This window comes from Pituophis catenifer, unplaced genomic scaffold (assembly GCF_029215685.1).
Source record: "Pituophis catenifer annectens isolate HBS135680 unplaced genomic scaffold, rPitCat1.0.hap2 SCAF_7, whole genome shotgun sequence".
Lineage (NCBI taxonomy): Eukaryota > Metazoa > Chordata > Lepidosauria > Squamata > Colubridae > Pituophis > Pituophis catenifer.
Genome location: NW_027256887.1, coordinates 13,413,626 through 13,426,345, shown reverse-complemented (window position 1 = coordinate 13,426,345; position 12,720 = coordinate 13,413,626). Strand labels below are relative to the sequence as shown.

Here is a 12,720-nt window from a genome sequence, read left to right as displayed (position 1 = left end):
GGGTGTCACACTTGTTATGCTACCTTGACATAATGAACATTGAAAGAAATGTTCCAGTTTTCCCAATTATTACACCCCTAAAACTAACATCTTGTACACCTAATTATTCCAGAATATTGTACATAATGATGGGATAATGTACCAGATATTCCTGTTGAAGAAATTATGAAAACTCCAGTAAGCCTATGGCAAATAATCTGAGCATCCAATGTCCAAACAACAGAAATTGACTTGTCTTTCTATAATTAAGAGAGAAATTTAAAATTATCACTTGTTTCTGCTAAAAGATTTACCGTTTCCTCACTGTTTAATTAAATATTAGTTTCAGGTGCTCTTTAGTTACCTTTAGTAAAGAAGTTAATTTTGTATAATAAATGTTAGTTTGAGATAAATTATGAAGAAGTAGGTTGCAGTGTCAATTAAAAAAAATTATGAATGTTATGTCCCTTTCCCATTTATGTACATACAAATCAAGTTTTCATGCTAACACAGTCATACATGTCTGATGTGTAAATTCAGTGATGGGTTTCAAATAATTTCACCACTGGTTCACCGAAAATGTGTCCACGCATGCACAGACAGCTTCTGTGCATGTGTGCGCGGATGGCTTCCACGCATGTGTGCAGATGGCTTCTGTGCATATGCACGGATGGCTTCCGTGCATGCGTGCACAGACGTCTTCCACCACGTGGCGAGGCTCGACCGAGCAGCCTTTTGGGGCTTGCTCCCTCCATCTCTGCTCTCCAGGGCAGCAGCTGCTTCTCTCCGCGCTACTGGGAGAGCATCTTGTGCAATTTAGAAGTTGTGAGCCGCCGCTTTCCTCTAAGTCCCATCTGGAAAGCGCTGTGGCTGACAGAAACAGCATTCAACATGGCTACTGCTTCTCTGTGCCGCAGCACTTTCTGGATGGGACTTAGAGGAAAGCGGCGGCTCACAGCTGCTAAATTGCACAAGACGCTCTCCCAGCAAGAGCAGCAGCGGAGAGAAGCAGCTGTTGATCCAAAGGTCATATGGAGTGTCTCTGCAAGTGACCAAGGCTCGGCAAGGGATGGAAGAAGCGGCTGAAAGATCTCTGCTGCAGCGCTTTCTGGATGGGACTTCTTACAGGTAAAAACCGTCCAGTCCATTCCCAAACCGCTTCAGCTCTCCTGCCTCCCCCACCCCCTCCGCGGCCCTTTGGCCTAGCACTGCAGGCCACAGGCCAAATAAATTGCTTCGACCCTGGGAGCCGTAGTTTGAGGACAGAGGGAGGGGCAGCATGTGGGTGGTGGCCCGAGGTAAGGCCGAAGCAGGGGAATGGTGCATTCCCCAACTTGGCTGAGGTGAACAGGGAGTGGACGGAGGCTCCAGGGCAAGGCCAGAGCCGGAGAATGGCACGTTCCCTAACAGGACGAGGTGAAGGGTGAAGCAATCCAGGCAAGCTCTGGGGATGGGGGGACGGGGGCAGCTAGCTAGGCCGCAGTGCCCCATGGGATGCAGCCGCAATGGCGAAGCAAGCCAGACAAACTGGAGGCCAGGGAAGGGGGGGGCAGATAGCTAGGCCGCAACTTACAGGCTCACTTACCCAGACAGCCTGATCAGGGCCGTTCAGTTGGGCCGCAGGCACTCCGTGGGAAGGCAGGCAAGCTACAGAGACTGTGTGGTCAACACAAGCGAGGAACCACACAGTGTGCTATGCCAGGGAAGCAAGATGAGAACTGATTGAGCAGGGTAGGTGGCGAGTGGGTGGGGCCAGCCAGAAGTGGTATTTGCCGGTTCTCCGAACTACTCAAAATTTCCGCTACCGGTTTGCCTGAACGGTCCAAACCAGCTGAATACCACCTGTGTAATTTCAACATTGAAACATTTTAGGCAACCCATTGTACTCCCTCACTTGTTCATTATCACCCTTAACACCCTTAAAAATGAAATTGCAAAGTTTCAAACCCTATTACAGTATAGACCGGAAGCTGTTTTTAAAAATTAATTTATTTACTTCCACATGCAAAGAGTCAGACCCATCTAATGAACTTATTTGGATCATAACCTAGATATACTGCTCCAATTCTAGCAGCAAGAAACAAAAGGTCATTAAAAGTATCTTATGTCATGGACCTACCACAGTTATCCTATTACAGAAACATTTTATATTAAGAATGCTGGATTGTGCTGGTTAATAATTGCAATATAGGTTTTCATATTTTAAGAATGCTGAATTATTATTTTGGTCTTATTTCTTACAATAGTTATGTGCATCAGAGTTAGCCAGTAGAAAAAAAATCTAAGCAAACCATAGAATCCAATCCCTTTTAAATCAAAAGGCATTGGTTGTTACATCAGCCGTATTATTATTCTTTTAAAAAATTATCTGTCTTCTACATGAGGTTCCCATTGACATCCCAGTGTTTTGGTGTTTTAAAGATCCTTCTTAGTACTGTATGTAGATTTTCCCCATTTTTGCCTGCTTTTTGCTCCTTGATTATTATTTTTTTCCCGTGCATTTTTCTTTTGTGAACCATTAAAGCTGCTGGGAGTCAATGGTACACAAATTTTATTAACAACATGCATGCCTGATTAGACAAAGAAGTAAAAAGTCTTCTGGAATGAACAAATTGGTTACCCGCTTCAATGAATGCTAGTCATATCAAATGGAAAAGAGATACTCTGCAATATTTCGTATACATGAACACTGTATGTACTGTTTATTCCAGCCTCCACACTGGTATAAAAATCTTGAGCTTCTCAGTGACGATATAATCCTCTTTGGAACATTTCAAATGCAATCACTCTAAGGATAAAAATCTATCATCTCGTATCAAGATCATGTATTTCCTTTAGCATCCTACCTAGTTACAGAATGAGTAACATCTTTTGTGAGCCCTCAGATAAATGCACGTGAGTTCAGTGCCAAGATAAACGTGACACTGTCACATCACTTTGGGAAAAAAATAAATGCTTAAAGCATTCTCCGAGTTTCATTTCACAGTTCACTGGGCGTTGCCCTTTCATGCAGAAGAAATGTTGCCAAACTCCTTTGCAATAAAAGCACTATCAAAAGTCAGTAGCGTTATCATGATAATTCTTCAACATTCATCACATCCAACTTTTAGGCGATCCCATGGATGTTTGGGTAGGATACCACAATGAAAATTAAATCTGTGACTTGCAGCAGGATGACTCTATTGTGGCAACAAATCCACCCCAACAACTCATTTTAACTCATGTTTTGATTATTATTTCACATGATAAAAATATAGATAGAAGGGTTGTGTCTTGTAAACAAGTTATTACTTCTACTCGGATTACCCTAAAACTACAACTGCTTAAGATGCATGTACTGTAATGCAAAAAAGAATGAATCAGGCCTGGCAATGCTATGCAAGCATTTGGGAACAACACCATGGCTATAAAACTGACATGGCACTACAAAGGTCTTGGTAAAAAACATTTGCTGCAATGCCCTGAAAACATTTAGCAACCAATACATTTATTCTGCTCTCAATTCATTTACTTGTCCTTCTCAAATAAGATTTTCATATATAGAGTGAAGCAAAATGATATGTTTGGGCTAGATATCCATCCAAATCTTACAAATATGAAATAAAAAATGGTGTAATACAAGGGTGTCAAACTCAAGGGTGTGAGATCTAGTTCATGGGGCTGCCCTTGAAACAGCGAAGGATCAGCTTGCGGTGCCGCTGCCAGAGAAAACGGAGCTCAGGAGGGCTCCCAAGCTCTGTTTTCACTGGCAGAGGGTTGCAGGAGGCCGTCGCAGCCGAAAACGGAGCTCGGGAGCCCATTTTCACTGGCAGAGCGCTCAGGCCCCCATAGGAGCCCCTAAAACGAGTGATGTCAAGCTGGCCACACCCACTCTGGCCACGCCCACCCCAGCCCCCCTGAGGTTGTATACAACCCTGATGCAGCCCTCAATGAAATAGAGTTTGACACCCCTGGTGTAATACCTCCCTTCAGAAATAAACCACTCAGCTTGAATGCATCTGACAATCACCAAGGAAGGGGATAAGTCTGAACCTTGTGTCATATTGAATTTCCTAACAGGTACCAGCCAATATTATATCCAGATGTAACTGAAGAATCTACAATTCAATATTCCACCGTTTCATTTGTTCAAAATCAAACAATGAAATATTAGCAAAAAAAGAGAGATCTGTTTAGTTTTTGGAGTGTAGGTAAGGGAGGAAATTGTTGGCATAAGTCTACTTGATGGGCAAGCTCGATTATAAACACACCATTAATTTCTAGTGCGGAGGAATGATGTTGCAATTTTCCATCATGAATAAAAATACTGACATGCTCCTCCCTGGTATTTTTGCAATTTCAACTACCAATCCGGTGAAAGCCAATTTACTAGCACAGGCCTGTAAGAACAGTCACATCACTCAAAGTCCCTTGAATGTAATTCAGTGCAGTGTACACTGCACACTGCACATGAGAGCAACATGGAACAAAACAGCGAGTGTAAAACAGGAATATACTATCCCTTTGTTTGCATTTCTGCAGACAAGGCCCCAAATTTAAGTTCCTCCCTTTTTCCCCTAGCCATACCAAACCTCCCTGTGGAGCAAACCTAAAGTAACCCCTCCCCAAATTCCTCAGGCACAGCCAATACACCTTCTAACCCCAAATGCACACAATATATAAAGGAAACTAAAGGCCTGCATAGTAATCCGCAGACCTGGATTATAAATATCCAGACAAATCACTAGAAGGCAGCAAAAAAAAAAAAGAAATTATCTACCGTTCTCTCAAAAGTGTCCGGATTTATTATTTTTTTAAACAGTCCTGATAACCACCTAACAAGGAAAGCTACAATTTGGAGAAACGGGTTTCCTTAGAAGCCCTTCCTTGCAGCATCCTAGTTCTCTGTTGTTGTTGTGGTTGTGGTTGTTTTAAATCAAGGGCGCGACGACTTCAAGGATTTTGGATTGAAACTGTTTTCAACTCTCCTCCGGTCGTCTTTGCAAGGCGGTCTCTTCTTCTTACCAATCTTCCCTTTGGCAGGCCGTTAGGTTTTAAGGCAAGGAGCGTCGCCCCGGACAAAGGTAAACTTCACGAGAACCATCAGAGGAAAATTCAAACACCTTAAACCCGACTTTTCCGCCTCCCTCCGGAAAGCCCGACTCCCTCTTCGCCCACCCGGGACCCCAGTTCGGCCTTTACATACATACATACATACATACATACATACATACATACATACATACATACATACACACACACATAAATGCATGCATACATAAATGCATATACATAAATGCATGCATACATACATACATAAATGCATGCATACATAAATGCATATACATAAATGCACGCATACACACATACATAAATGCATGCATACATAAATGCATGCATACATACACGCATGCATGTGTACGCGCACAGACACACCCCTCCTTATTTTTTTTTTTGTAAGACCCTTGCAAGTAAAACGCCCGAGAGGCTCAGAGAGCCCTTCCACCCACCCGCGCGCGCCTCACCTGACGGCGACACGGACGGAGCTCTCGTCTGGGCCGGTCGACATGGTTCAAAAAAGGCTGAAGCAAGCAAAAGCTCGGAGGAGCATTCAGTCCAAACAGGCTTTGGAGGGGCGGGGTGGGGAAAGAGACCCGGGTGTCTTGTAACGTGTGCGTCCGTCCACCCCCAAAACACCCTCGAAGAGAAGCGCTTTTTTTAAGGATTGGTTGCTGCTGCTGCTGTTGTTGCAGCGATGGTGGCGGCTGCCGCCTTCGCTTCACCTCCTCCTCCTCCTCCTCTGCTGCTGCCACCACCACCACCTTCGGCTCTCTCCAGCCATTTTAGGTGACTGCCTGAATGAATAGGTGCAGCGGCGGCACGGAGAGCTTTTCGTACTCCGCCCACTCCAGCGCTTTATGGACTACTAGGCGAGGAGGATGCGCACCGGCGTCGGCAGCAGCCGCACTAGGGAACTGCTGCGAGCGGTCGGCGGCTCTCGCCCAGCCCCGGCTTCAGCTTCTCTCCAGCAGCCGCAGTGCGAAACGAAGCCCCTCCTCTTGCCGTCGACTCGGTCTGCTCGCTTTGCGGCGCTCCGGCGAGCTCGGCCATCACCGTCGACGACGCGGCCGCTCCTCCTGGCAGGGCGGAGTTACGCCGGCTTGGCCTTTCCGCGCCGGCGCCGCGGGCGGAGTCGCGGCCGAGCTCGCAGGTTCGCCTTGGAGCGGCTCTCTTTGATTTTTTTTGAAGGGGAGCAAGTTCCCCGGTGCGGCCTGTTTCTCTTTGTGGAGAGGAAGAAACCTTTTTCCCTCAGTCTTTTTCCCATTGGAGTCCACGGGGGTCTATAATATACTACTGTAGTAGTAGTTGCAACAGGTGGCAGCACCTACCTGACGTTGGCTTGTGTAGGAAACAAAAACTAAACTGGGCCAGAGCTGGTTAAGAGTAAAAGGGAAAAATAATAGTAATAATAATAACAGTAACAGAGTTGGAAGGGACCTTGGAGGTCATCTAGTCCAACCCCCTGCTCTACACAGGAGACCTATACTAGGGATTCGAACTGTCGACATGATTAACAAGCTCAGCTCAAGCTCGGAGTCAAACAATATCTTTGGAAGAAAAGAACAGAAGTGGCTTCGCTAATGTTGCTAAGAAAGCTGCCTGGGTTCACCATGAGAAGGGTTGCGGATGTATGTCCTTTTAAAGGTAGTCCTCAACTTGCAACAGTTCATGTAGTGACTATCTGGAGTTACAACAGCACTGAAAAAAAGGGACTGATGATCATTTTTCACACTCATGACTGTGTGCAGCGTCCCCCATATGTGATTTTCATTTGGATGCTTGGCAATTGGTTCATACTTATGACGGTTGCAGGGTCCTAAAATCACGTGATCTCCTTTTGTGACTTGGCAAGCAAAGTCAATGGGGAAGTGTTACTAATTTAAGAACTGCAGTGATTCTCTTAACAAATGTGGTGAGAAAAATCGTTAAATGGGACAAAACTCACTTAACAAATTTCTCACAACAGCATAAATTTAGGGCTCAATTGTGGTCGTATGTTGAGGACTACCTGTACTTCTGTGTACAGCAGGCATATCCTTAAAATCAAATATCTGGCTTTTTGATTACTATCTTTTTTTTTTTAAATGGACCGTGTTCACAACAGTCATTCAAGCTTTCATGTATTGTGATCTTGTCAATTGCTGCTTCTTCCCAACTGCCCTAGATTATTTCCTGATTCCAGGCATCAGCTTTAATTGAGCCCTTCAAATCTATAATAACTTATTACACGTTCCCAGAGAGAAATGGAAAAACTACCTGAAAAACTAGCTTCTTCAGCTGAAGAAGCTTCTTGGATGAGAAGCAAAACGTCTTCAAAGAAAAACCAGAAAGTCCAGTTGCCTCTTGAAAAAGCACCTTTGGGACAGCCATGACCTGCATGACTAAGAATCTCCATAGACAATGCAAGAAAAGATAATCCAGACCAAATGCTCTTGAAATCAGAAGACTTGATTACATTGCTTTACAATTATGCACATTTAGTTGGAAGTCTGTTTATCTCATGAGACCTGGTAGTCTTCTGTTACGTCATTCCTACAAGAACCACTCTAAGGGAATATTTTCAATTAATAGAGATGGTCCAGGAGAATTTGATGGTTGATAGTATCAAAACACATTGAAATGTCACGGAGGATCAACAGTGTAACACTCATTCTGCCTCCCTTTACTGAAATTACCTACCAGTATGATTGTGATTTTGTCTCCCAACCAGGAGACAAAAGCAATTTCACTAATCTGACTTTGCTAATTTGTGACAGATTTTAAATCTCTTTGAGCCAATAATAATTTTGTGCTGTTCAGTCTAAAAGGATTATACTGAGTCACTGAATGTTAATAGTATGACTAATTTACATGGTATAAAAATGCTGTTTGGTAATTACCAAACAGCACAGATTTTTTTTTTTTATTCCTTTGCTATTTTGATCCTCCCCTATTCTTTCCACTGTGATAATTCCATTCTTTCTACTACGATAATTCCATATGAGTTCACAAAGATTTCCTCAAATTGAATACTTTCCAGAGAATCCTCCTGACAAAGCGATTTTAAATATTCTGGCAATTTGAACTCACTGTAATCTGTATAAACAGATATTCACAACAGTAGTGGGTTGCAAAACCCATCGCTACCGATTCACTCGTGTGCTCGCCTGTGTGCGCTAGGTTTCTGCACATGCACAGAAGCATCCAGCACGGGTGGGCGGAGCGTCCAGTGTGGGTGGGCGGAGCCTCCCGCCACCACCGCTACCGGTTTGCCGATCCGGGTAGAACTGATAGCAACCCACCACTGGTTCACAAGTAGCTTTGTGAGAATGTATCATGTAGTAACTTATAACAATCTTCCTGAATTTGATGTCCTTCAGATATTTTGGAATTATAGCTCCCAAGTTCATAACTAAACAAATAAGTCCAGGTATGGAGGTTCTGCAGTTACATTTAGCTGTTTCTGAGAAAAAGCAAAACACCTTTTGCCCTTGCAAGAAAAGCAGCAATACATCTACATCAGCAATATTCTACGAATAGAAATTAAGAGCTTTGTGAGAATCCATGAAATGCTCTTGAATCCAGACCAAATGCTCTTGAAATCAGGAGACTTGATTAAATTGCTTTAAAATTATATACATTTAGTTGGAAGTCTGTTTATCTCATGAGACCTAGTAGTCCTCTGTTAGGTCATTCCTATAAGAACCACTCTAAGAGAATATTTTCAATTAATGGAGATAGTCCAGGAGACTTTGCCATGTGAAAGGAAGTATACATTCAGTTGCGTTGCACCTGGAAAGCAGTTTAAACTTGCAAACTGGTACGATATCACATTTTCCGCTTTTTAAAAATGAGGCAGTATAACAAATCGCCAATGCCTCAAGTCCTTCTCACTCAAGTGATAGAAACCAGTAAGAGAAATATTAAAGATGCTCAAGAATCTTTAATTAATTAATTGTTAATGTTATTAACAATCAATGGAATAGCTTGCCTTCAGAAGGTGTGGGTGCTCTTATGACAGATTTTCAAGAAGAGATTGGACAGCTATTTGTCCAAAATAATATAAGATGGTCTACTTGAGCAGGGAATTGCTCAAGTAGAGCTTCAAGATCCATTCCAATCCTGTTATTGTTTTAAAGATCTCTTCCTTTAATTGTGAGTGAGTGAGTGTGAGTGCACTGGTGTGAATACACAACCTCATTGGGAATTGTAGTTCAAGGTCCTGGATTCTTATTTTACAATGAATAAGATGAAGTACCAATAAATAAAATTGCAGCACTAGTGGGATATATCAAATCACCTCAATGTGCATTTTTTTGATGAACCACATCAAATTTATATTTCATAGATTTAGAAAACAAATGGGTACCAAAAAATTTAGAAGTGGTTTCTCTCAAATAAACACCTCCCCAAAGATGCCTGATTACATTAGTCTTATAAAATCAAGAATTTTTCTCCCCAGGCATATTAAAACCCATTATGGTTTAGAATGGATGCTTTATTACTGCTCTAGTGTCATTTCATGCTTTATTTATTGCCATTATTATTACTGGTTCTTATTTTTATTTCATATATTGAACTACTCCTCATGATTCCTTTTGGACTGCATTCTTTGTTCTTTACTTTCTACAGTAGATCCAGAATGTGCTATGTATTCATCATATGCCTGCATATTCCCCCTCCTTTATTTGTCCTGATCAGAAATTGCAAAAGACCAAGATTATTCCAATAGCAAAAGAAAATAGGGTGTTCAATCAGAGGAACTTAAAAGGAATGGTAGACGCAAACATATATGTATGTATATTTTGATATAAAGCATTTTAAACATATTGCCCAGCAGGTTCTGACAGATTCTGGAGAACCAGCAATTACCACCTCTGGCTGGCCCCAGAGTGTGATGGGAATGGAGATTTTGCAATATCCTTCCCCCAGGAGTGGGGAGGGAATGGAGATTTTTTTTTTTTTTTGCTTTAATTTATATGCCGCCCTTCTCCGGAGACTCAGAGCGGCTTACAATGCGTTAAGCAATAGCCTTCATACTTTTGTATATTTATACAAAGTCAGTATCCTTTCCGTGGGGTGGGAATGGAGATTTTGCAGTATCCTTCTCCTGGAATGGGGTGGGAATGGAGATCTTGCAGTATCCTTCCCCTGCCATGCCCAAGCCACACCCACAGAACTGGTAGTCAAAAAATTTGAATTTCACTACTGATATTGCCCCCGATTCCAGAGCAAATCGTAACATACCAACAGATTTCTTTCCATCCACAGATTGCCCAAAGTCCTCATTCTTTGCATGGAGTTTTTTGTACATCCCTAACAACAGCAACTTTATTTTTAGTAAGCCTGTTGCAATTCAAGCAATTAAAACTATTAATGATTAAACAGGGCTTCATGTGCATCAACTTTGACCTTGACATTCCTGTTTTAATTTATATTGTAAATAATTATAGTTTATTACATTATATTTTATTTAAATCTAAAATGAGAATGACAATTCATATGGTCTCTGAAGATTTACTCATTAAGGTCAGAGGGACGTATCTGGAAGTTATAATTTTCAAAATATGTCAAATTATATCACGATGACGACTGTAGCAGCATATTTTGCCCTAATGGCAAATGAGTGCATAGGCCATAGGGCAAAGAGGGTAAAATGTTATTACTTCATAGAGAAATTCAGTTCAATGTTAAAGAGGGAGCAGATTCGCATAATTTCTATTATTAACCATATACATGAGAATCATCTATAGCTGGAAGGTATTACCACGTAATTCCAAATAATGAAAAACAGAGTTGTTTGCAGGTCATTGTTTATCTTTATTTCAGGTTTAGGAGAGCTTTTTAAACAATGTCATATGACATACAGTTTTTAGTGGAACAGTGAAAATTGGAATCGTTCTTCACTAATGCTGCAAATAAAAATGAAAGTATTTCTCCTTACATAAAGGACTATTCAACTGCAACTACAATAATTGTATAATAATATACAAATATTATAAGTAATTTTCCTCAGTTACAAAGATTTGAAATCTGTTTGTGCAGACTATCTGCATTGTCCTCCCAATCTGGAAATTTGAATTTATGCTGTTCTAAGAGAAAGTAACATTTTGTGAGTATAGGCACTAGAATGCTTACTATGAGTTTTGTTGCTTAGTTTTTTGTCAAATATTTTGTTATAGACAATAAAAGCCATTACAATTTACAACGGAATTTTGTATCCATGTATATGTGGCTAAAATTAAAATATTAACCTCACCTAAAATATTAACCTCACCAATCTGCTTCCCAGATTGTCCATTTATACCTAACCTGTCCCAAACCTAGTGCAACATTTCTTCTAAACCAACTGGGAAACCACCTGAGAAAAACCAGCCCAAACGTACCTTTTCAAAAGTAACTGGGCTTTGTTTTTGCTTTTCTTGAAGACATTTCGCTTCTCATCCATAAAACTTCTTTGGTTCTGACTGAATGGTGAAGAATGGAAGGATTTATATTCCTTGCAGTCATCTGATCGTAAGCATTCTCTCTTGAGAGTTGTTGAGGGAACTTAAGAGATTTGAATAACGCAAATGGGTGTGGGACCTTCTTGGAATTATTGAAAGGACTGTGTTGTAGACTGGAGATAGATGATGTCGTATTCCTCTCCCTCTGTTGAGAGGCAGCTGTTCAATTTTAGTGTAGATAGCCTCTTTGACCCCTCTTTCAAATCAACGGCCCTCTCTATCCAGGATGTGGACTTTGCTGTCTTCAAAAGAGTGAAGCCATTTGGCAAAGTCCACATTTGCACTATTCAGATGACCCTGAAGGCAAAGATAAAACCTCCAAGTGGCCTCAACAACTCTCAGAGAGTGCTAAAAACCAGATGACTGCAAGGAATATAAATTCTGAAAAAGCACTTTTAGGACAACTATAACCTGGATGATTGAGAATCTCCAAAGACAACAAGAGAGGCTTTGTTAAAGTTTTGAAGAATTAAAAGAATACAGTTCTGGGACATTAGTTGAGTGGACTAAAAATCAAGATTATTAAAGTAAAAGGAGAGTATAAAGTTGATTTAAGAATATAAATTATAATATGTGATTTCTGGTAATCTTTAATGGACTTTTACTGATCGGAACTGAAACAATGAGGTTTTAAAGATTTGTTTATAGATAAGAGATGAGCTATGGGTAGAGACCATTTGTTGTATTTTAAAAGAAAGTGATGTTACTAAAATTGTTTTTACTTGTGATGAAGAGGGAAGTCATTTCTTTATACTTTTCTTTGTTTTCTATTTTTCCTTTTTGCACTTTATATTTATTTTTATTATTTTTCATTTGTATTAGCTTTTATCTTTGCGGAGGGAGGGGGGAGAGAGGGAGGGAGAGAGGGAGAGAGAGAGAGAGAGAGAGGGAGGGAGGGAGAGAGGGAGACAGGGAGAGAGGAGTTGTAGCCCTGGGGCATAAATGGTTTGCCACTGCCTTTTTCGTTTTCTTATCTTCCAGTCTATTGTCTAGTGGTCTCCCATCCAAAGATTAATCAGGTTTAATCTTGCAGCCATATTTGAAACAATACGAATATGTTCTAAATAAGAAATATACAAAACAATCTCCTGTATTTCTTCTACAGAACTGGGCAACTCAAATTCACGAAAATCCATATCATATCAAATTAAGAATTGATCAAAATCCAAGACACAAGTTGTAAAATCAAAATTTATTCTGATTTTTATATTGAAAT

The 12,720-nt window shown here is 41.0% G+C and overlaps 1 protein-coding gene across 5 annotated transcripts in view; it reads right to left on the bottom strand.

The window, feature by feature from the left end:
* The window catches only part of KIF21A (kinesin family member 21A), a 99,147-nt gene extending 93,271 nt beyond the window's left edge, over positions 1-5,876 (bottom strand). For all 5 annotated transcript variants that reach the window (XM_070947786.1, XM_070947790.1, XM_070947787.1 and 2 more), the window contains exon 1: positions 5,484-5,876. In XM_070947786.1, coding sequence (XP_070803887.1) covers positions 5,484-5,527 — 44 coding nt within the window. In that variant the 5' untranslated portion in view covers positions 5,528-5,876. The remainder of the gene's footprint in view (positions 1-5,483) is intronic.
* Between the last annotated feature and the right edge of the window lie 6,844 nt (positions 5,877-12,720).